At 52.7% G+C, this 25458-nt stretch overlaps 1 protein-coding gene across 1 annotated transcript in view; it reads right to left on the reverse strand.

Moving 5' to 3' along the window:
* The window catches only part of KSR1 (kinase suppressor of ras 1), a 141477-nt gene that overhangs the window by 52788 nt on the left and 63231 nt on the right, over window positions 1–25458 (reverse strand). The window contains exon 2 of the mRNA XM_084748212.1: window positions 9645–9785. Within this exon, the coding sequence (XP_084604338.1) occupies window positions 9645–9785 (141 nt within the window). The remainder of the gene's footprint in view (window positions 1–9644; window positions 9786–25458) is intronic.

Raw genomic sequence — 25458 nt, forward strand, 5'->3', positions numbered from 1 at the left:
AAAGTGATTACAGGACAGCCAAGGCTACACAGAGAAACCCTGTCTCGAAAAACAAACAAACAAACAAACAAACAGAAAGCATACCAGTGTGCAAATGCTGGGAACAGAGCTATGATTGAAAGTATCCCTGTCTCATGGCATATCCAGTCTGGTCACTTTGTCTTACACTCAACAACCTAGAACCCCAAAGAGCTGGGAGATGGGTTCATAGTTCACAGCACACAACACAGGGTTATCAAGGTTACCCGTGACTCCTTACAGACTGCCAGAGCCCAGTGGTACCCCTACCCTAGAACTTAAAGCATACCTTGGTCCAGGGTCAGAAAAAACACACTACTCTTATCAACTGGAAAGTGGCATATACCTAGATGGGAGCCAGCATCCAACCACGGCTAAACACGTGCTCACTGAGGGAGTGACGTACACCCTCTGCTTGGCATCCTCGGCCCTCAGTCCCTCAGCTTTGCATGGTAGTTATTTGTTACAAGTGCAGTCTCCGGCTGCAAGGCCTGGGCCACGCTATCTTTTTCATCAATGAATCCCTGAGATAATCTGGGTACCTCACAAAATGTAAACAATTGATAACTGTGATGAGCAGGCAGAAAGAAGAGAAAGAAGAAGGGGGGGGAACAGGGCAGTGAAGGAGGGAAGGAATGCGGGAGAAAGGCAGCCAACTCCGGCACACCGCCACAGATGCTAACGCTGAACTGGGCTGCTCTGGGGCAGGGTAGATCCCACGGTTTTGGATCACAGCAACCGGAATTTGAATTCTGACCTTGCCATCAGCTAACTCAGTGCACGATTCTGACAAGTCACTCAATTTCTCTGAGCTTCATGCTAAACCAAGAAATGAGGACCCTTTGCCCCTTCCCCAGGCATAAGATTAAACAGGAGTGTGTGTGTGTGTGTGTGTGTGTGTGTGTGTGTGTGTGTGCGCGCGCGTGCATGTTTGTGACACGTGTGCACATGTGCATGTATCACACATACACATACTCGAGTGCTCCCATACACAAAAGCTAGCCTTGTCATTGCATCTTCCCGCCGTCCACACACCAACAGACAGAAGCATGCCGCCCCACCTGCTGGGCCTCTGCTGGCCCCTCCTAAGCAGGGACGACTCTGTGGTCCAGCGTACCAAGCAGTGCCTGAGATCCAGCCCCCATACTGAGACCCAGCATCCAATGCAACAATCTCACTTCCTCTGACACAGGCAGCTGGGGCTGACATTTCTGTACAGATCCCTCCCTCAAGGCAGCACAGTGGGCCTGCTTCCTGGGGAGGCTCCCAGCTGCCGGAGAGCAGCCAGGCCTCTGACTCCCATCGGGTTTGTGGGGCTGACAAGAAGAGCGAAGAGGCTGGGGGAAAGGGCCACAGGACTCACTCAGTTGATCTCTAGTCAAGAGCCAAGCGGCAATGTGGATTGTTTGGTTTGCTTCTTAGAGAACCTTGTCTTTGGAGCCACTCTTCCCGGGCCAACACAGCCAAAAACCAGTAGGAGGCCAGGATGGTGCTCATCCCAGAGAGGGCCTCTTCCATTCTAGGGCTGAGAGGACAGAGCAAAGGGACACGAGAGCCCTGCCTGTGTGGCCCAGGGCAGACCCACGGACATCTTCAGCTCTGCAGTACCAGGTACAAGAGCTCACGCGGGGACCTACGGTGAGGCTCTGTGCTGGACGACAGCAGGTTCTGCGCAGCATCCGCCTCTGCCTGCTAGAACTGATCCCAGCTGGCCCTTCTCCCCACTTCCTTTCCCAACTTCCAACGGGGAAATTGCTGAAGTGGGGCGGGGCGGAGGGGAAGAATGACGCCCTGGCCAGCAGGCTCTGAAATCATTTCCCCACTTGCAGCTGGAAATCAAAGTTGTGATGTTTCGACTTAGCCTGTGGGGCAGGGGTGGTTGGAAATGGTCAGTGTGGGGGCCGGGGGTGGAGGAGTACAGTGGGGGGCTGCCTGCGAACTTGTCTCCAGTCCTTTCCCATCCCTTGTATTTCTACTGTACGGGCCTTAGGGACCCCAGTTCCAAGCGCCGCTGCCTTCTCCCTTACATCTCTCTAGCAACCCCACGGCGAACTCGGCCTGCTCACCAGTGCAAGCCTTACTTTCCTCAAAACAACTCCAATAGTCAACCACCCCTCCCTTGCTCTCTCACACGCTTCAGTCATCCCCCTTAGGACAAAACCCACGCGTGCCCTGTCCTCCACACACGGAGAGCTCCTGAGCTGGCCCGGTTTCCTCCCTAGTCTCCTCCCAGACCTCTCTCCTATGAGCACAGCTCTGGCTTTTCTGGCCTCAGGGTCCCCACGGACGCTGTTCCCTTGTCTCTGTGCTCTTCCTGTCCTACTTGGGGGGCTGAACAATGACTTTCCTGATATCACTGGTGTTGTCTTTCCTTGCCTGGCCGGGATAGGTCTGTCTGCTGACTGCTGGCCGCACACATCTTATGCTGGCTTCCATCAGAGCACCTTTTGTCAGCTCTCTATTTGTGTTTTTTTTTTACCCAAGCCTGGAGGCCCAGAGGACAGAGAGAGAGTGACGGAGCATCCCAACTCTTGGCACAAGCCCTCTCAGGCAGGTTCAAGAGCTGCACAGATCAAGTGCAGAAAACAGCCCAACACCCACATAATTGAATACTCATGCTGATATAGAACAGTGGTCCTTAACCTTCCTACTGCTGCCACCCTTTTATACAGTTCCTCATGTTTTGGTTACCCCCACCTACCACCACCACAAAATTATTTCATTGCTATTTCATAACTTCAATCTTGCTACAGTTATGAATCGTACTGTAAATGTCTGATATGCAGGATGTCATATGCATCTGTAAATGTCTGAAATGCAACCCCTGTGGAAGGGTCGTTTGATGCCATCCCCAAGGGGTCGCCACAACCACTGACATAGAACCGTCCAGGCTGTCAGTGCATCTAGCACATCACCTCCTGGGCTACCACACTGAGGGATGTCAGTGATGGGCAAAGTGACTGCCCAGGGTCTGCGCTGAGCATCCACAGGTGTGGGGACAGAAGAGGAAGCCAAGATTTCCAGGTAAGAGCCACAGCAGGCTCTGAGCTGTGGAGGGCTGGGATCTACTCAGGTTATACTGGTTAGTTTTATGTCAACTTGACAGAAGCTAGAGTCATTTGAGCCTCAATTAAGAAACTGCCTCCCCACCTGACATGGTGGCACATGCCTTTAATCCCAGCACTTGGCAGGCAGAGGCAGGCGGATCTCTGTGAGTTCGAAGCCAGTGTGGTCTACAAAGTAAGCCCAGGACAGCCAGGGTTACACAGAGAAACCCTGTCTCAAAAAACCAAAAAGAAAAAAGAAAGAAGAAAAAGAAAAAGAAATTGCCTCCATGAGAATGGGCTGGAAACAAGACTGTGGGCCATTTTCTTTTCTTTCTTTTTTTTTTAGACAGGATTTCTCTGTGTAGCCTTGGCTGTCCTGGGCTTACTTTGTAGACCAGGCTGGCCTCAAATTCACAGAAATCTGCCTGCCTCTGCCTCCAAAGTACTGGGACCACAGGCCACGAAGCCCAGGCCCATTTTCTTAATTAGTTAACAGATGTGGGATGGCCCATCCCATTGTGGGTGGGGCCACCCCTGGGTTGGTGGTTCTGGGTTCTATAAGAAAGCAGGCTGAACAAGCCATAAGGAGCAAGCCAGTGAGCAGCACCCCTCCATAGCCTTTGCATGGGCTCTTCTAGGTTCCTGCCCGGTTTGAGTTCCTGCCCTGACTTCCTTAACTAGTTTTTTGAGGCAGTGTCTTGCTATGCATCCCAGGTTACCTTGGAACTATGTAGCCCAAGCTAGACTCAAACTCACAAACTTCCTACCTCATCTTCCTGAATTCTGGGATTAAGGATGTGTGCTGCCATGCAGGCCTGGCTTGACATCCCTTTCTTCACCCACCAGGGGCACTGAAAGTGACCATAAACACCGCCCAACCCTGCAGCATAAAGCTAAGGTGATGGTTAGCCAACCCTAGGAAGGTGACATTGTAAAGGGAAGCCTCTCCTCCTACGGCTTCCTATGCATGTGACCTCAGCCAAAGTCAGCACAACATTCAAGAGGTGGAAGGGGGCTGGAGAGATGGCTCAGTGGTTAAGAGCATTTGCTGCTCTTCCAGAATTCAATTCCCAGCAACCACACGGTGGCTCACAATCATCTGTAATACGATCTGGTGCCCTCTTCTGGTGTGCATGAAGGCAGTGTATTCATACACATATTTAAAAAAAATAAAAGAGGCGGAACAGACAAATCCTACCATATAAAGACCCCATCTACCCCCTCCCAGGCTTCAGAAGCAGCCCTAAGACACATCATCCTGTGCTGAGATGCCAAGGCTAGACCCTTCGTCAGCTGCCAGACATCTTGGACCTGGTATGAGAGAGATGGAGAGATACCGACAGGAGGAACCCCAACACCCTCAACCTCCATCCTGACTAACTTGTGACTATTTCTACCACCCTTTGACCAGAAGACTTTCCAAGGGCTTCCCACCTGCCAAGGACATGGCTTCTTCACGGGTGTGTGTGTGTGTGTGTGTGTGTGTGTGTGTGTGTGTGTGCGCGCGCGCGCGCGCGCGCGCACGCACGCGAACAGGCTCATGCAGATTTTGATGTCACTGTGCCACTGTGAGCATCTGTGTAAGCAAGTGGTCCCATCCAAACACAGTCAGTTGTTCAGAACAACAGGTTTCTTTCTTCCTTTCCTCCAGTGCTGGAGACAGAACTCTGGGACTCATTGTGTGTGCGTGTGCATGTGTGTGTGCGTGTGGTCGGGGGTGGGGGATGGGGTTGGAGAAGTCTTCCTTTTCAACTTCTCCTCCCTGGGGATGTCCCTGCCCCTTCATCAGCAGGCTAGGAAGTGTGCTCTGTCACTTTGCAGGCAGTAGCGCTCTGTCACTGAGCTGCATCCCCAGCCCATTGCCAGACATCCTGAGGAGCTCTCTCGCTATTGTGCTTTTCGAGAAGAGTGAAGTGGGCTTTCTGGACTTACACAAAGGCAAGAACAAGACTGAACACCGTGCAGAATGCACACTGCACAATCCCATGGAAGCAAACAAAAGGCAGGAAGGGAACAAGTGGGGACTGTCAGTTTCAATGGCTGCGGCACACACGGGGAGGTCTGGCCGGGTCCCTGGCAGCTGTGAGCGAGGTACTTACCTCAGAGTACAGGAGCAGGGAGCCCTCTGCTTGCTCACTTCCTAACAGTTCCTGCCACTGCGTGGTGTGGAAGGCAGCTTAAAGGCACCCTATGTCCCTCCTGTTATCCACGGGTCTCTGACTTGTTTCCTGATCATCTCTTGTGTGGGATAAGTAACAATGGCAAAAAACAATGGGGTGAAAACACACAAGGGACCCATGAGAATCCATGGCCTGGCGTGGGCGTGTGAGGTAAACACGTGCTTATGGGGGAGGGGTCCCAGCGATGACCAGGGGGACACACAAATGACACATGTTCCCTAGGAGCCCACTGGCTGAACAGTGTGAAATCCTTTCTGAAAGACAGTGGGACTGACGTCACTGGAGAAGACACACAGCTGAGGCGCAGCACAGCCCATTGGGAAGGCTCAGTGATGCAGGCCCCCAGACCACCTCACAGTACACACTTATACTGCTCGGGCCTTCCTTTGTCTCCCACAGAACCTGCCTGAGGAGAGGGCTGAGCAAGCTCTCTCTAAACTATTTCTCACGTGGGTAAACAGAGGCCCAGAGAGATGAGGTGACTTGCTCAGGGATACACAGACGGAGAAGGTTAAGGGGTTCTGGGTGCCCTCACACTTCCCATGCATGGCCACAGAACTCAGGGGTGTGCTGAAAATAACTCCAGCAGCTGTTCCCACGGCCTTCAGTGGGTACATTCAGCCAGACGGCCCAGAATGTGAAACTCCTCCCCAGAATAAGGAATAGATGCCGTGGCTGCCTGGCCCACTGACTCTGTCCAAATCATAAGCTCACATGCACTGGGGACTCGTTTTTTGAGACAAGGTTTCTCTATGTAATAGCCCTGGCTATCCTGGACTTGCTTTGCAGACCAGGCTGGCCTCGAACTCAGGAAGATCCACCTGCCTCTGCCTTCTGAGTGCTGGGATTAAAGGCGTGCACCACCATGCCCAGTAGGGGCTTTTTTTTTTTTTTTTTTTTTTTTTAGGGATCTGAGTTCTGTAGTCTGTACTCCTCAGAGGAGATTCTCTCCAGGTCAGGCAGAGGGAGTCTCTCCAGAAGGATCTACATTCCACATAGAGACCTCCAGCTGGCACTCTGGAGGGGCTTACAGGTACTGGGACCTCTCTGTGGCAGGCTGGGATGCTAAGGTCAGAGCTATCTCATGAGGTCATCAGCAGGACTTCAGTGTTCCTCTCCATCAGTGTGTGTGTGTGGCGGGAGGGAGTTGTTAGCTTTCTTAATGGTAGATGGGCAGGTGGGCTAAGGCACTGCACTTGGGCAGGCCAAGGAAATAGTGCTACTTAACTTCTATTGTTGATGACCCAGGGCCAGTCTGAGCAGGAAGAGGCGTGCTATTCCATTAAGGGCCTAGTCCTCCTGCGGGGTGGAGGGCTGGCAAGGGCTAGGATCCTGGTCTCTATGACAGAGTCCATGTGCACAGAGGCACAAAACTTCTCAGGAACACCCAGAGAATGGATGGAAAAGAGAAGGTCCCAACTATTGCCTAACAAGATACTGAGGTAGGGAGACAGCCTGTATCCACACATGAAAACAGGCAGTATGAAACCTCTGAGTGAGTGGGTGCCTTCTCAGGTGCCGACTGTCTCCAGGTGAGAGGTCACGGGCAGCAGGCAGTGCTCCCAGAGCTCTCCATCCCAACGGCCATCCTGGCTCCCATCATCCACTTGGTCTGGGGGCCTGGTCGTCCATCATCAATCAGCTCCTTGGATCCAGAGGAGCTGGCTGCTCATTGGGCACACAGCTCTGCTGAGTCACTCTGGGGCTACATGAGTCAGCCAGTGGTTGACTCAGCATCTGCCACAGCTGGGCCTGGCTGGGAGGCCTCTAACCCGGCTGCCATCACACAGCTCTCCAGGGGCCACAGCAGCCGCTGCAGCAACACCACCCAGCCCCACCTCCCCAAAGACTGAGTCTCCCAAGTTCTTCTGGGGCACAGACCAGCTGCTAAGTGTATCTTCAGAGAGCACAGGAGGTGAAAAGGCACGCTCTGGAGTCTAGCATTTTGGACTTCGGGAACCATGCCTGGGGCTTGTCCTTGTCACCAGCCCTGTGAACATGCCTGGGCTGATGTTCCCTCAGCAGGAGGTAGTGGCATAGATCCCGAGGATGGGGGAGGTACAGTGAGACTCAGATGATGGTGGCAGCGTGGCGGGCTGGGGGAAGAGACTTGCTTTTGCACAATTGCCAAGTCTATGTGCTTCAGTCTGTGCCCACATAGCATGTCCAACCTCCTTCCTGTACGGTAGAAGACTGATGGACAGGAAGGTAGGCGAGGAGACAGACAGAGGTTGTAGCTCATTATACTCTGTGTGTATGCTATATGCACCCACGTGTGTGCGGGCGTGCAACTGCTAACATTCCAGGAGCCTGTTGCACAAAGCGTTTTCCCTCCGTCTTAATTCCACCCCTTTCTGCCTACAGTGTGGACCACACCACACGTGAGGGTAACTGGGGCCTAGGACAGCTCGATTCACCCCTCCCCCAACTCCATGTGAGGACAGGCACATTTTATGTTGGTGTCATTACCCATCCAGGAATGTCTCCTAAGGAAAAGCACAGCGTATTTACAAAGAGTGTCACAGTAATACTGGTTACTGTCATAGCCAATGGCTGGAGCTGGATCTTTGTCTGCCAACGTATCACACCAAACCAGGAAACATTAATAAACAAACAATAAATAAGACACCAAAGTGGGAAAACATGAGAAAACCACACTGGGTTAACTGTCACGTGATGAGAGCAAAACATAAGGTTATTCTGGATGGGCCCCACAGAAACTGCCCCACAGAAGTACCAAACAACCTGCACACTTACATTCCAATCTGAGCAGCTAACCAACAGCTGAGCAGAGTGATGCATGCCTGTCCCCAGTATGTGGAAGGCAGAGGCAGGAGGATCACTTTAAGTGTGAGGCCACCCTGCCAGTCTACATACAGCATTCCAAGCCATCGGGGCCTAGAGAGCAAGAACCTGTCTCAAAAGCCGGGCGTGGTGGCGCACGCCTTTAATCCCAGCACTCAGGAGGCAGAGGTGGGCGGATCGCTGTGAGTTCAAGGCCAGCCTGGTCTACAAAGTGAGTCTAGGACAGCCAAGGCTAACACAGAGAAACCCTGTCTCAAAAAAAACAAAAAAAAAAGAACCTGTCTCAAACCAACCAAACAAAAAACACCACAGCAAATACACAGAGGAGATTAACTTCAGTAACGTTCTAAGCCCTCATCTGTCCAAAAAAAAAAAAAAAAAAAAAAAAAAAGACTGCTCCTTCAGCATGCCACAGGCAGGAAAAGTCACACACAAGGTAACTTTATACTGTTTCTTTGGTATCCAGGCCTCAGATTACAGCTCTAGTCTCTAAAGGCACAGTCACAACAGCAGCATGAGACCAGTAACTCCCTGCCTGCCTGCCTGCCTGCCTGCCTGGTCCCAACCCCCATAGAATGTTATAAAGATTTTTTTTTTACACTGTGGGGAAGTAAAGATCAAAATCTCAAAGGATTGTTTTGGTGTTTTGTTTGGTTTGGTTTTCCTGAGTGGCAAGGCTACGTATGCGACCTCTCTCTCGTTCTTTCTGTTTTCCTCAGGGCCCATCCTGACTGGGCTTCGCTTTAAGGACTGGCGAGGGCCAGCTGTTCACATTGCAGAATAGACATAGGACATTTTACGAGACTTGACCTGGCGAAGCACCGCTCCCACATGGCTGCTTATGTCATCTTCCTGAGGGCAGCCCGGCACCCTGACACATTCTCCATGTTATACTGTTGGTTAAGTGGTAAGCTGGGGTTGGGTAGGGTGTGGAAGGACAGAAAGATGGACTGACGAAGAAGAAGAAGAAGAAAGCACAGCTCGGGCCGTTGGGAGAGTAAGCTGAGCTCAGGCTCTTTCTCCCTCTTTATGCAACTCTGGGCAGAGAGAGGTAACAATTTCATTTCCTTTTAGTATGTGGTAAATGCTTGCTTTGCATGGTTGTGTATGGACCGCGTGCATATTTGGTGGCTGCAGAGGCCAGAAGCGGGCATCTGATCCCCTGAAACTGAAGTTACAGATGCTTGTGAGCTACCACGTGGGTACTGAGCCCTGGTACCGAACCTGGGTCCTGCACGTAAGCAGTAAGTACTCCTAACCTCTGAGCCATCTCGCCAACCCCAATGTTACACCGTGTCAAAGTATTAACACAATGTCTGCCACAGAGCCAAGGAGGAGTCCAGGAAGGTGGTCATTTCATGATGGTCAGATGAATGACCACTGCGCCCAGCTGTCGCAGTTTAGGAGGCAACGGCACCTGGGGCCCCTGCTGTAGCCACTGGTACCCTGGGTTCCCCCTGGGTGCTGCTGTCCCCTAGCCCCCATGCCACCCTCTCCCCCTTCCCAAGAGCAGAGCATGTGGCCACTCTCAGGTTTGGATGCAGCCTCTGCTGGTCCCCTCTTGCCTGACCCCGGCCTGGGTCCTGCTGCGTACCTGCACCACCTCCGGCCTCACGTTGAAGATGTACAGCCAGTCACTGAAGCGGGGATAGCTGTTGAGCTCCGCGGTCCTGTCGCAGGGGGTCACGCTCAGCTTGCACTGCCGCTGCTTGCAGATGTACCGCACCAGCTTTGCCTGTGGGAAGTCCAGCAAAGGAAAGGTCACCTTTATGGGGAGCACAAAGCATGTGGCAGCCATGTGGCCTCTGGGGGAGTTCAGGCAGATGACAGGGATGTGCCGAGAATGGAGCCAGCAGGGCCTGGGGATCCTTTGCTGTGGCTGTCACTCGCGGTGCAGAAAGGCTACAAATGGGGAGGGGGGTTAGGAGGGTCTGGTCACAAGCATGGAGCTCGACCCCCCCCCCCCGCCCCCAATCCTCACTGAGGCTGGCCAACTGCACTGCCTTCAAAACCAGCCCCTCAACAGAAAGGTCATGACTAGTCAGAACAGGGGGCAGATAAACAAATACAGGTAACTGATAACAAAGGAGGAAATGGAGGGGAGGGGAGGGGAGGGGAGGGGGGATGGGGCATCCTTCAGCTGTGACTCAGACAGCCTGAGCCGGGGCAGAGGGTTTCCCCTGGCTCTGTGATGCTGGGCACGACGTTACTTATGCTCCCCTCTGAGAGAGAGACACATACGCGCCCACTCACATTAGCCCTCCCCCAATATATTAATAGCTGCTCCCTCGGAGAGTTTCAGAGACAAGCTCTCAGCCCATCACTGCACAGAACGCCCGACGTGGCTGTGACTACTGGGTGGGTGGGGACGGTGCTGGTGGTAACAGCCCTTGACTGGAGCCTCCACGCAGGCTATCGGAGATTTACACTCTGAGATGTCGGCGGATTCCAGACCCATGGGCCTATGTTTCCCAAGGGAAGAATGTCCAAAGCTTTCAAAAGACTCAAGTAAGATAAGCTTGAACAAGGACGGACTGACCCGGGTCAAGCACAGAGCTCTGGCCAGCGCTGAGGAACGCCAAGGGCAGCGGCACAACACACACACACAGGAGAGCGCAGCTGGGGCCTGCTTGAAGAGGAGGCTTGCTCCAGCTCAGGCTACCCAGCAGGCTCCAACAGAGGGGACCAGGGCCACCCAGAGAGAAGCAAGGAGAGCAGCTACCTGGCTTGGCCAAGCCCGTGGTATCCAGAAACCAGGAGACTTTCTGAAGGCAGACTCTCAGGACCAGGTCCTGTTGACGGACCCTGTCACTTAGAAACACTCAGGCCCAGGGCCGTCTGGGTGGTGCCTTTCCCTTCACACTACCTGGAAAGATCTCAGCATGCTTCTCATGAATTTGCTGACGTCTGTTACCTTGTTACCATACATCCTAGAAAACTAGTAAAGATGGGTTGGCCAGATGACTCAGCAGGGAAACGCACTTTCGTCACCAAGACTGACAAACTAACACTGAGTTCAACCTCTGGGGCCCACATGAAGGGAGAAGGGAACCGGCTTGAAAATTATCCTCTGACCTCCCCATGTGTGCTGCGGACTGTGTACACACATGTGCGAGTGTGTTGGCACATGCACACACCACACAGAGACAATAATCTTATTTAAAGATAGAGAACAAAATGAGGAAAATATCTGACATCAACTCTGATTTCCACATGCACATGCCCACAAGAACACACACACACACACACACACACACACACACTACGTAAATCAAATTTTAAAAAGATAGATAGATAGATAGATAGATAGTTTGATTCCACCAATAATCTAAAAACAAAAAACAAAAACAAAAACAAACCAACCAAACCTCTGAGCCCACTCAAGAGTTACTGGCCCTCTTACAGGGCCCCAAATCATGCTAACCAGTGTCAGGACAGCCAGTCATAACTGGAACCAGTCATAGTGGAAAAACAGAATCAAAATAATCCACTCAGGTATGCAGTTGGAATGTCCCGGTGAGCCCATGACAGTCCTGCACCCTGGCCCGGTGCCCGGGGCAGACACTGCTTCCCTCACTGAGCATCTCCTACCCATCTGCTTGCTATCTTAACCGGAAACCTAAGCTCCTGAAAACATCTTCAGAGGCAAAGTTCACAAATGCCGTCACTTTTGCTAGGCAGAGGCCTAAGTAGGGACACTCCCACCCCTCCCTTAGGCTCTGAGCCATTCCTTACAGTATGGACAGAGGAAAACTCTAAAACCAGAGCCCCAAATTCCCTCCTAGCTCACCCCCACACCTCCGGCTAGCCCCGCCCTGCTCTCCCGCCCTCTCACCCAGCAGCTGAATACCTGCCTCCCAGATGAACAGGTCCCAGGTCAGACCTGCCACTGGCTGTGTAACCTCAAAAAAGATGGCTCGTTTCTGAGTCTTACTTCACTCTACACCCCCAAATAACTAGCTTAGACCGAACTAGGATGTGAAACCCCCACAAGTAACTCATTAGATCCCCCCTACCATGAAGGCAGGGTCTTTGTCTGTCACTCATTTCTGCCCCCTCCATGCCTCATCGTACTGCACCTGGGTGTGATGGTGTGCCCACAAACGCCTACGGGCGGAAGGAGGAAAGAAATGCCAAGGTCCTAATCTCAGAGCTTCCAGCCAGTCCCTCCCTCCACTCCAAATGGCTTGAGGACCACGGCTCCAGAGGGTTGGACCCAGAGGCAGGGCCTAGCCAGCAGATGACTGTGTGGACTCAAAACTACCCTTTTCCACATTAATGAACATGACTGGGCTCAGCAATAACGCTCCCCCCGCCCCCCATCACAGTGTGGGGCTCACAGGCTGGACCAATGCGGAATGATTAATGACTTAGCTGGTTTCCACAGGACTTTGGCTGTGGCCAGCTAATGCAGGGAAGCACCAGCTTGACCGCGGCCTGAGCCAGCCTGTGGGTGCCCAGGTCCGCTTGCCTGCCTTCCCCAAGCCCTGTTCAGCCGCTCATCCTTGTGTCAAGGATGTCCCTTGCCAAGAATCTCTGGGTCTAGGCTACCACACCCCTTCCTCCAGGAAGCCTCTAGGCCCTTGCCCAGATGCCTCTCAGTCCTTCCAGCATGTCTGCCTCTCTTCCTTTAGGTTACGAGTCCCGAGTCCCACAGAGACTGAGGGCTAGTCTGCATCTCTGATTACCACTACCTGCCAGGAAGCTCAGCACACTGTTTAAAACAAACAAACAAACAAACACCCCCCCACCTTTTCCCAGCATGACATAGGCCTCACAGCTACAATCACTCCATACCCCACCACTAAGCTATACCCTAATCTCATCTTTTTTAGAAAGCGGTAAGAGATCTGACCAAATACTCCAAAGCTGGCCACGGGCAGGGCGGTATAAAACCTGAAGTGACCCCCTCATCACACCCAGGTCACAACTCACGCTGCCAGTGGGGCCTGAGCTGAAGAACATGGCATAGGCCCTGGCTTGCTGGTGCTGCTGTCTCCAGTGAACTCTCTCTACTGAGGAGCAGAGCTCCCTCCTGCCCATGCATAGCCAAATGGTGACGCCTGGCACTCCAGGGCTCCCATCACAAGGAAATGACGCTGCCCTCGCTTTTTCTGAAAGTCAGGGCAGTCAAAGAAGCACCAAATGTCCACTTTCTGAGACAAACCGCATCAGGGCCTGCCAGCCAAGCCCAGGGGACCTCTCATTGGTGGTGTCATTTCCTCTTTACCACAAAGCCCACAAGATCTAAATTTTCCGGAATTTAAAAGCACCTGAGGTTCCAGTGACGTGACCGACAGTGTCAGGAGTCGTTAGGAAGCTGGCCACAGGTCTGCCCACCTCAATAGTCATTTGCATTAAGAGTGTGTGCGCCTCACTGTTCTCAACACATGGCCAGGTTTATGGAGTGTGAAAGCTTCAGTGAGCCCACAAACAAATTGGTAGGTTCTGTATACAGCAAGCACTCATTACGCAGCCTGGACTGAAAGATTTATTATCTACTCGAGCTGCTTCTGCTGCTTCTTCTTCTTCTTCTTCTTCTTCTTCTTCTTCTTCTTCTTCTTTTCTTTTTTGGTTTTTCAAGACAGAGTTTCTCTGTGTAGCCTTGGTTGTCCTGGACTTGCTTTGTAGACTAGGCTGGCCTCGAACTCACAGAGATCTGCCTGCCTCTGCCTCCTGAGTGCTGGGATTATAGGTCTGCACCACTGGCCTGGCTTCTGCTCAAAGTTTTGACAGTTAAGATCAATGATCTTAGAAAAAAGCCCCAGGGCTCAGCTTCAACCTGGGAAAGACAGAGACAATTGAAGGCTGAGGCTGCTAAACTTCTACCTACAAAAATGCGTGGAACCAGGAAGAAAAATGCAAGTCCCACAGCATTGCTACAGCTACTCAGGCCAACTCTGAAGATCACAGTGACATGAAGAAGACTGTTAGCTCTAGCTAGGCAGAATTACGTCAGATGAACTTAACCATTGGGCTGGAGAGATGGCTCAGCAGTTAGGAGAGTTTAGGGCTCTTGCAGAGGACCTGAGTTTAGTTCCAGGCACCCATGCCAGGCGGCTCACAATTGCCTGTAACTCCAGCTCCAAAGGAGCCCATGCCTCTGACCTCCGAGGACACCAGCACTCACATGCACACACACACACACACACACACACACACACACACACACACACACACGTGCAACCAAAAATAAGCCAGGCCTGGTGGCTCACGCCTTTAATCCCAGCACTGAGGAGACAGGGGTAGGCAGGTCTCTTGAGTTTGAGACCCGCCCAGCCTACAGAGTGAGTTACAAGGTAGCCAGGGCTACACAGAGAAACCCCATCTCAAAAACAAAAACAAAAACAAAACCGAACAAACGAAAACAAAAGAACACTAAACAAACAAAAAAGACACAATGACATGAAGAAGACTGTTAGTTCTGAGACCACAGACAAGCCTCGAAGTTCCTCACTTCAACATGTCCCTGTGAAGAACACAGCCAAAGGATAACCAGCGCCAGCCTCAGGTTACAACAGGGCTGAGCTACCTGAAAGGCTAAATTGCCTAGACTGAGCCAGGGTAGTGGTGGATACCTGTACTCCTAGCACTTGGAAGGTAAAGGCAGGATGTATGAGTTCGACATCATCTTTGGTTATATATCATGAGTTTGACACCTGCCTGAGCCACATGAGACCCTGGTGCGTATGTGGGTGGGTGGGTGGGTGGGTGGGTAAGGGGAGCAATTCACCAAATAAATTGCTTGACCATGGAAAATGCTTGCTCAGTGGTGGGTGTCGTTCTTGTCAAGTGGTCTTCAGGTCCTCTTCATCACCTTAAGGGCAAGGACTACGCAGGTGAGCACTTGCCCATCTCTGGGGCTCCCCATCTCTGGGGTAAGGGCTGCTGGCCTCGGAACAATGCTTGGGATTATAGATCAGAAATGTTTAATAGTTCATTATAATGCGTGTTGTCACATATGTTCCTCTAAGTATGTACAGACGTATGTACTTCTGTGCATGTGTGTACGCCTGTGTTTAGAGCCAAAGGTAGATACTTTTATTCAATTACTTCTCTGCTTTATTTTTTGAGACAGGGTCTCTCACTAAACCAGCTGGGCCGGCTGGATAGTGAGCTAGGGAGATGCACCAGTCCCTGCCTTCCCCCAGGCTCCGGGCTTACAGAAGTACACCGTCGGATCCAGTTTTTTACAGAGGTTCTGGGGAATCCAAACTCAGCAAGTGCTTGGCTGACTGTGCCGTTTTCCCAGGCCCAGCTGCATTTACCTTTAAAAGCGGGAAGCCCAAAATCTCGGCTCACCCAGGTACCACTGGTCTCTCTCCTCTCTCCAAAGCTCTCTCTCCTTTATCTGCCCATGGCACCAGATGGAGTGACTGCCCTGGAGTGGCGTAGATTCTGGGAATGCTGCTTTCCTGGGTGAGTACCTGCAGCTGAGAATTTTGATCAAGCTTGCGTAGTACCTGCTGCACTCTAACTGCTGCACGTATGACCCAGACTCAAGCCTAGAAAACACAAGACACCAACAACAAATGTCTCTTTTACAAACCCCACAGGGTATTTAGCAGATGTCATGGTCAATCCTGGGGCCGTGATGCTCTGGGAGTCAGGGCTCCTCTGACAGTTTTATTATTAAAGCACCCACAGGCATGCACAGGGCAACTGGCTGCTGGTCAGCCATTATTAGGAGACTGGCTACCCACATGCAAGGAGGCTCGAGCCTCCTGTCGGTCTCTAACACATGACCTGCTTGGTAAGGCCCTTGATCCATGCCCCAATGGAGGCACTAGGTCAGGCAGACCTCAGCTCCATGCTACCACCCACGTCACAGGACGAGATCAGTTTCCCTATCTGTCTGCTTCATTCCCTGTGGACTGCACTGCCAGCGTTCTCTCCGACACCCAGGGCATGGTAAGTGCTCAGGAACCAGGAGCCTGTGAGCGCCACTCCACTCAGCCAGCAGGAACACCTCAGTGTGAAGAGGCACACGGACCTCTAGTGGGTGTCCGTCTGAGCCATACCTCGTACCTGCACCTCCCCAGGTGCAAATGACGTCAGCTCCACCCTAAGGCGGCAGGGCCTGGGCTTGTGAGGTCCCTTCCCTAGGTGAGTTATAAACTATAAACTAGAGACCTGGACCAGGCGAGTGGCCAGATGCCAAGCCACCTGCCATGCTGACCCTGACTCCGATGTTGCCTGTTGCAGGGCCCTCCCTGGGGCCCAAGTCTCCATGTCCAAATGCAGGGCAGGAGACTAAGTCTCTGGCAGTAGACATGACCGGTGTTAGGATATACAGGGGCTAATGGAGCCCAGGAACAGCCTGGGGCAGACACCAGAGTGTCTTGTACAGAGGCAGGCTCCCTGCATTATGAAAATCACAAAATTGCATTGATGCTCACTTACAAACCTGGCAGTAGGAACCATCTCCTCATTCATGTAGTATCTACATCTCTTTCTCTTCCTGGATTCTCAGCAGCAATTTCAGGAGATAAGGATTTTTTTTAGATCCCTAATAAATACCAGAGTTACATCCCAGTCATCACATGACTCCAGACCAAGTCATATCCCTGGAGTATTTTTTTCCCCTCACAAAACAAGCACACGAAACTGAAAATATTATAGGCTCTTACACACTTACAAAGATTCTACTTGTTTTTACTTTATTTTTGAGACAGGTTCTCACCATGTAGTTCCCTCCGGCACAGAACTCAGTACGTAGCCCAGGCTAGCCTCCGGCTCACAGAGATCCACCTGCCTCTGCCTCCCAAGCGCTGGGGTAGAAGGCGTGCACCACCACACCTGGACTTAGTTTTACATTGTGTGTGTGTGTGTGTGTGTGTGTGTGTGTGTGTGTGTGCATTTATGTGCATGGGGCTTTCTGTGGCGGTCAGGCAGTGTCAGAGCCCCTGAAGTGAGAGTCATAAAGGGCTATGAAGCACCCTACATGAGTGCCAGGGACTGCAGTCAGGTCCTCTGCAAGGGCAGCAAGTGCTCCTAACCACTGGACCACCCTCCAGCCCCCTTCATTTGCTTTGGATGGGACACTCATTTACTCAAAACTAAGTAATGACTAACAAAGCCATGCTGAGGTGGGGGGGGCGGGGGCTGCTGAGCAAACTGGCTTGGCTCCCTCACCGGCTAAGGGACACCTGCCCAACAGCTTAGCACAGTGACAAGCTCATCACAGTAGCTCAACATATGCTAAGTCCACGCGACATTTAGCTGTATTTTACTGTTCCCAGCCTGTGAACAAGGACACCAAGAACTTTGCTGTAATTTTTCAATCATGAAGTTAAAGATATGATCTAGTCTGATGCTCTGCCCGAGTCCCACAGAATCTCCAAAAACATTGATTTCTGATACCCACTTTCTCAGCTTGGCTGAGCTCTGTTGAACACTACACTTAAGATGGCCCTGGGAAAGACTTACTTCTGTTGGGACCCAAATTCAGCAATGCCCGGACTACGTCAGGCAACAGAGCTATGCATGAAAGCTACAGCATCCGCACACCTCCTAAATAGCTCTACGCATACAAGCAGGCCACCATCCTGGTCTGACTTGCAATAGCCCTTGAGCTAAGCCTGATACCTGGCCCCGAATCAGCTTCAAGTGTCTTCAAGCCTGTCACCACGCTGCCTGGCACCTGTGGCCACCCTTCTCAAGTGTTAGCTTGAGCAAAGGAGCTGCAAAGGCCACTCACTCATCTCTGGCCTCTAGATCTGCACAGTCTTCTAGCCAATAGGCATTGGCTTTGGACTCCGTCCCAGGCTCCCAGCACCCTGTGTCTTTCCTCCCACATGGGCAGCACCCCACACACACACACACACACACACACACACACACACACACACACACACACACATTATTAAGTGGATGCCCGCAGCCAAATCCCTGCCTACAGCTTTCTAACCTCTGGAAGTCACCACAGCTGCCATGGCCCGCTATACCCAGAATGGCCTCAATGGTTCCGAAAGCCCCTGCCCTTGTCCACTGCCCCCCTCTACCCAGCTGCAGGGATGTGCCCTTCCAGCTTCCAGCTCCTCTCCAAAGCTGGATGCTTCTGGAGACTGCCTCCAACCCGGCTGGCTAAATAGTTTGGCCTGGCTACCATGGCCAATGTGTTACAAAACAATTTCTGGGAATGCAAGGAGGGCGCTGGGGGCTGCCATACTGCTGCTGGCTCCACACAGAGGCACAGGCTGACCACAGCACTTGGCCCTAGAGGTGGCCCTTGGCTCTCAATTGAACCCTGCAGGGTCTCTGAAGGGCTGACATTAGCAGTAAAGGGGGAGAGAGAAGAGAGAGGGGGGAGGGGGAGAGAGAGGGAGAGAGAGAGAGAGAGAGAAGGGGGGAGAGAGAAGGAGGGAGGGAGGGAGAGAGACAGACAGACAGACAGAGCGCACATCATCCAGGGACTGAGGGGTAAGCAGAAGAGAAAACGCCAGTGACCCCATGCTGAGCATTTTGCAATAACCCTCCCTGGTTCCCTGGCTTGCTCCTCAGGGAAGCTGCCAGCCCCGTGCATTTTTGCAGAGACAACCTCCCTGCAAGCCTCCCAACTAGCAATCCTGCCTTGACGTCAAACTCCAAGTCAGGGAACTTCAAACACAAACAAACACGTCTGCCCCAGACCACAAGTGGAGATGTTCCCAAGGAGGCCCCAGGCTGAGAGTGGCCACAGCTGGGAGCGTGAAGCAGAGTGCCATGTCCTCATCTGCTTGCACTGAACTCTGCAATCTGACCCCAAGCTGCACGTGCAACCAGGGTCTACCCCCAGGCTGCTCCCTGGCCTTGCTGGCAGGTGTGAGTGCAAGAGACCCTGCCCTTGAAACAAATGCTCAAACCAGCTCGAGCCTCAGTGCAAGCAGATAACATCACAAGGTCTGAACACCCTGACACGACATACTGCAGCCAGGAAGTCAACCGGCTTGCACAAAAGCACCAGCAGGGCTTGCTGAGGAACCTCAAGTGCAAGCCAGGCAAGGCTGACAGGACAGCTACAGATCTGACTTGTCTGACTGACCCATCTGATTCCCCACTGAGACTGTGAGCCTCCTACAAGACTTGTCTGACCTCGATAGCCTTGGCCAGCCTCCACTCGGGCAGCCAGAACTGAGGCAGGCACACTGCCCTTCGCAAAGCAACCTTTGCCTTGGAAAGCCTGTGGGCGATCTGCCCCAAGACTGTTTTCCCAAGGTTTGCTTCCTGCCCCGACTCATTACTATGACCTCTAAACCCTGTGTGCGCTCAGCGCCAGCACCCCTGAGGAGCCTCAGAGACAAACTGGACTGAATCAGGGCAGAACAAGCATTCACTTTACCCTTGAACTCCCCGTGTCCCGAAGTGACTGCCCAGGGTCAGGAAGAGAAGTGTATCTGCCCATCACTCGAGTCATTTGAGAGTCACATCGCATCCCTCCAGAGTCAGGTATGGCATTTATCATAAGCAGCACACTTCCCAGGATCTAGTGGGGACGACAGGTGTGCTCACCAGCAGGCCTGGCTGGGGAACAGGAGAGGCAAAAAGGCAGAAAACAGGAGAACAGGGATGCCACCCTCTGAACATCCAGGACACATCCAGGACGGTAGCCTTGGTGGGCACAGGTATGCCACCCTCGGAATGTCACTGACACAGAGGTCTCTGGTGCTTTGTATTTCTGTGGGGGAAACTGAGAGGAGGGGATGGCAGGTCAGGTGCCACACAGACATCAAGGTCCTCAGACTCACCTGTGTCCTGGTTCAAACACCGCCCCCCCCAGCCCCATGCACTTGTCTGAAGTTTATTAGACAGCACAACACTGCAAAGAAATTAGTTTACTCGTCAGTCGTCAATCACTGAGGTTGGTGCACATGCTATGGGATCTCCAGGGGACCGGTCCAACTGTGAGGTGGAGGGGTACCTGGGACCCTCACAAGGCATCAGAAAGAAGGGCATTCCTAGAATGGTTGGAGTGAGCCAGGGCGTGGCACACACTGAGGGAAAGGCAGGAAGAGTATGCCAGGTGGGGGCGTCTTATGAGCAAAGATGAGTGTTAAAACGGGGGGGGGGGGGGAGGGGGAGGGGTGCTGGTGGGGGGAGATAGCTGGAGACTAGAAAGGACCAAGAAGAGAGGGCAGCAGAATTGGCTTAGGACAATGCTGGCTCATCTATGTCCTAGAAATTTCAGGAAACTTCTAGAAGATCTTGAAAGACCACAGCATTGAAATAGCTGCAATCATGCAGGTATGGGCAGGGGGACATGCACTAGGAGAAATGTGATCTGATTTGCATTTCTGAATGACCATCAGTTTGGAAACGGTGCAGAGAGCAGATTGAAGTGGGTGTGGAGAAAGCAGAGACAGGAAAAATCAACCAAGAAGCCACCCCACCCCAACTCGGCAAAAGATGAGAACAAACGGTAATTTAGCTAGTGGCGGTGTGGGTGGAATGAAGGAGCAGATCCAAGAGATGTTTTATTGGCATTTTTTACTATGAAGAAAAGACTTCCTTTCGTCCCGTCCCGTCATTTCTGGCATACCAGCACTCTGGAATGCAGGAAGCTGGAACACAGAGGCTCGGAGCAAACAGCTAGCCACGTGGAGCCTGGTTGGGTGGGTGACTTACTAGAACATGGCACTTTGTGTGTGTTATGGTGGGGCAACCAGGCAGGGCACAGCCTGCAGACTCAATAGCCCGGGTGCCCCCCCCCCCAACTCACCTGCCTCACCTCCCAGGCAGAGGGGCCCTGCGCTTGCCAAAAATAAAAGCTGATGCTTCCCCATGATTTAGGTGAAGGCAGACACCTGCCGGCTGGGCCAGGCCTGAGATGGCCCTCTCTAGTCAGTCTGTCACATCGTTCTGTCCCACCCCTCTTTGCAGAGGGAAGACCATCTTTCCTGTTTTCATTGCAAAGACCAACAGGGTTCACAGCCACTTAGCCCCAAGCTCATGCCTCACCCCCACTTGCTACCTGTGGCTTCAGACAGCTGACAGACCGCTTGGCCCTTGACTTCCTCTCTTCTAAGTGAGGGAAAAGGTGTGGGCAAGCAAAATGTCACTGAGTTCTGAACAGCTGGCATGCTGTGGACCCCACAAGTACCCACCTGTCTGCTACCTCTGCAGCCTGCATCATGGGAAAGGCCTGACGGGAGACCAGGTGACAGGAGGTGGGGCAGACTTCCGATGGCTGGTGTCCAAATGCAGGATCTGGCTTACTGATCTGTGGACACATGTGGCAGCTACTTGAGGGGCAAGGAAGGCAAGTGGCTCTGCGTACAGTGCCCTGTTTACAGTCCACTGTGCACCCCAAGGCCTGAGCAGCACCTCTAAGACAGACCTACAATGAGACCAAAATGGACCCCGCCTTCCACCAGTGGCATGACCAGCCACTGAGCTGACAGTGTCCAATGCCACGTGTTACACCCTCATGCCGAGTCACAATGCTTCCCGCGCACAGAGTGCTCGCTTGCTCATCACGCCTCCTGTCAGAACTGGGCTCCATCTCCCCCACAGAACAGGGCGGGAGGAGACCATCTCTCCCCCACAAGAAAGAATGGCTCTAAGCTGAGAGACAAGAATGAATGAATGAATGAATGAATGAATGAACGAACGAACGAAGAAAGAATGTCTCTAAGCTGAGTTCCCAAGAAGAGTAGCTATAAGGAAAGCTGGGGGTGGGCGGATGAAGACAATCACCCCTCTTTTCAGAAGGGAACCTGTGAAGGCCACTCAACTAGTTGTAATCTTCTCTCCATTGGGTGTATCATTAGCACTCTTCCCCCCCTTGGGGCCATTTTATCAGGCAGCTAAAGGAAAGGGAAATGTGACATTAAAAAATAAACAGAAGCCCAAGGAAAGGAAGTGCAAGAGTGCAATGACGTCAGCTGTGGGAAGGGAAGGGAAAGAACAGCTAGGCCACTTACTCCAGCAAGCAGAAGCCAGAAGGCCGCAGGCCGGTCCTCCAGCCCTGACCACCTGCCGCAACTGTGGGCATCAGTGAGAGCGTGGAAGGGCTCGGGGGACAACGGGACTGTAGACAGTGCTCCAGCTAGTGGTGTTCAGGGAGGGCCAGCCAGGAACCCTTGCTACAGGCCTGGGTTCACAGGACCACTGCTCTGCTGTACGCACACTCGGTTTCCTTATGTACAAAAAGGAGAGCAGAGGGAGCCTGATGTCTTTGAAGACGGTTAGAGAATGACTTGATCATTGCCTGCAGAGTCTTAAGCAGCCTCCTGCCAAACCTCAAGCTATCTTTGAGCATTCCTTGACAGTGGGTAAGTGTGGGGGAGAGGGGGTGGTGGGTGGGAGGAGGTTGGCTGGCCCAGCTGACTCACAAGCACCCTGAAAGATGACTTTCCTGGGGTCACTCTCTTCCCAGGAGATCAAGTGCAGTTCAATGGCCAAGCCAGACTGTGTAAAACAGAGTCCTGGGCAGGAGAGTCCAACAAACCGTGAGAGTTACCCAGCCGTAGGTGGCCTTGCTCCAGACAGGAACAGGGGCTGTTGTTCTCCAGGCTTAGGCTGGGGTGACACAGACACAGCTATGAGCATACAGATGCCACCTCAGAGGAACTTTGCCTGGACAAAAAGAGGGATGCACTGGAAAATAAACATGCCTCGGGTGTGATGTGCAGCCTCCCAAGAAACCAGTGGGGTCCGGGTAACCCACAAAGCTAGACACTCACAATGCTGTCTTCCCGGCCTCCCATAGCCAGTTCACCGGATCCTCCCTACGAAGCCGATGCCGAGCCGCAAACAGTCATAAAGCACCCAACTCATAAGCGAAGGAGGATCTGAACAGAGCCAGTGTGGCTGCCTTACCCTGCCTCTTTGCCACAGGAGAGTAGACAACTTGGGAAGGAAAAAGTTAGCTTATACTTACACCTCCAGGTAAGGGTGCTTCGATGAGGCAAGCCAGGGCGGGAGCTCACAGTGGAACCCCGAGGCAGAGGCCATGGAGGAACACTGCTTACTGGCTTTCTCACCATCGCTTGCTCGGCCTGTTTTCTTCTAGCACTCAGGACCACCAGCCCGGGCATGGCACCACCCACAGTGAACTGGGCACTTCCACGGCAATCATCAATCGAGAAAAACATACCAGAGGCTTTCCCCTAGGCCGGTGTGGTGGGGGCAGCTTCTCAACTGGGGTTTCCTCTTCCCAAATGACTGTAGTTTGTGTACAACACTGAATGGCAGAATTTGGGGCACCTGCTGGGTGTGGGCTAGTGATGGGCATCTTTGTGTGAGGATCACTTGTAAACAAGGACCCAGAGGTCAAGAAACTGAATCCCAACAGCACTCAGTTGGGTCCTCGCCACAGCAAACACCCTCCCTCATGCCTAATAAATACCCTGTGTTGTGTCTCCTGTCTTGGACCTAGCAGGTCCCCCAGCTGTAAACCCCTGCCTTGGGGACAGACCCTTTAGGCCACACCCACCGCACTCATACACAGTGATTCATCCCTGGTGATGGACAAACCCAGAGAGACAACTAGCATCTGCTCTGCCACGTGACCAGGAGTGGCTAGAACCTTCCAGAAGGTCTGTTCTCTACCTTGGAGAGAACACATCAGCTTCAACCTCCTTTGTCGGTACAGCCTCCTCCCCTCCAGGGCTCGCAAGCCACAGTTTACTCCCTCGCACACATGGGCAGAAAGAACCAGATTGAAGGCCTCCTGCCCCGTCCCTATTGCGGGAGCTCTGTGTACTCAGCCTTCTGGAGTAATCTTCTGAGGTCCATGCACGCACGCGCACACACTCTTGCATAAGACCCGGTTTCATCTACGTACAGACCTCAGGCTGTGCAAGCAGCAAGCACCATCATGGGCTGTAACACACGGCGGCCCATATGGTGAAGTAATGCTTACCTCAAATTTCACTCCACCAGACAAGGCAACAACACAAGAGCCTCACTGCCCCAGGGCCATTCCCAGATGACCCAGATCTAAACTCTAATGAACAGGCCAGCCGGAGAACCGCCCACCTGTATAGGAGGAATGCTGGTGGGCCACAAAGGGCACTGCAGCCTCTGCCGGACAGTCTGCCCAGCTGGCCCCAGGAGGGATCTGCCAGCCAGCAGGGGCTACTGTCAGGGCTAGACCCAACAAAGCATTAGGAATTACCCTAACACCCCAGATCCTGGGGTTTCTTTTCTTTTTTCTTTTTTCTTTTTTTTAAGATTTTATTTACTAAGTATACAGTGTTGTCTGCTTGTAGGCCAGAAGAGGGCATTAGGTTACATCATAGATGGTTGTGACCCATAATGTGGTTGCTGGGAATTGAACTTAGGACCTTCGGAAGAGCGGGCGGTTCTCTTAACCACTGAGCCATCTCTCCAGCCCATCCTGGGGTTTCTAATATGAGAATGGTCTTCAACGTAACAAGCCAATGAGGAAACTGAGGTCCACACAAGAACAGTGGCTTAGTCAAAATTACAGTTCAGCATCTCCCTATTACTGGACGTCAGAAGCCTGGGTTGTACCTGCTGTGTGAGCAGTGGCCAGCAGCTCTGCCTGCGTGCCTGTGGATATGCATGGCTTTTGTGTTGGTGTCTGTGTGTGTGCACATGTGGAGCCAGAGGCCAATGCTGTGTGCCTTTCCCTATTGCCCGTCACCTTCTCAACAAACCTAGAATTCACTGACGGCCCCGGGACCAGGAGCCGCTTATCTCTGCCTCCCCAGCATATGGGCTTTTTCTATGGGTGCTAGGGATCTGAATTCAGACACTCAAGATTGCAATGGCAAGCAGTCTACTGACTGAGCCATCCCCCAGCCCTGCCAGCTTGGTTTTTAAACTCTGGTCTCAAACTCTCAATTCTCCTGCCTCGGCCTTGAAAGCACTGGGACCACAGGCACGCGTGAGCCACCGCGCCTGGCTCAGCGACACATCAAGGGCTGGTCCGTACAGTACCCGAGTGCTCATTCGCTCTGACAGAGCAAGTCAGTTCCGTACCTGTCTCATGACAGGATGAAAGTCAGACTCGGACAGGAAGTGGCCAACAGAGGAGAGTAAGAGTCCACATGATGTCCCTCCACTGTGCCGGCCGAACTTCCTGGTTGGACTGCTGGCTGTCAGTCAGCTGATGGCCTTGGGATTCTCAGCCTGCTCTTAGGCTCTCCACAGAGGTGGGGTTCAACTCAAGCCTAAGGCAGCTCCCATCTCAGCACCCCCAAAGAGTGTTCCTCCCAAGAAGAATCATCCACAAGACATTGGGAACAGATTTCTCCTAAGGCAGAGGAGGCTGAGACGAGGCAGAAAATGGAGCCGAGTGTTTATTACCAATCCCCGGGCCAGCACCACTAATCCTTCCTGGCTGTCCCCGAGATCTCTCCAAAAGCTTGGCTTCCTCTGCCCTGCAGGGCTGCATCCTTGACCATGAGGGAAGCAGGGTTGAGGCCCCGACCCTGCAGGGCATGAGGCTGTGGACCCAA

The sequence above is a fragment of the Acomys minous genome, assembly GCF_964271855.1.
Source record: "Acomys minous genome assembly, chromosome: 12".
Lineage (NCBI taxonomy): Eukaryota > Metazoa > Chordata > Mammalia > Rodentia > Muridae > Acomys > Acomys minous.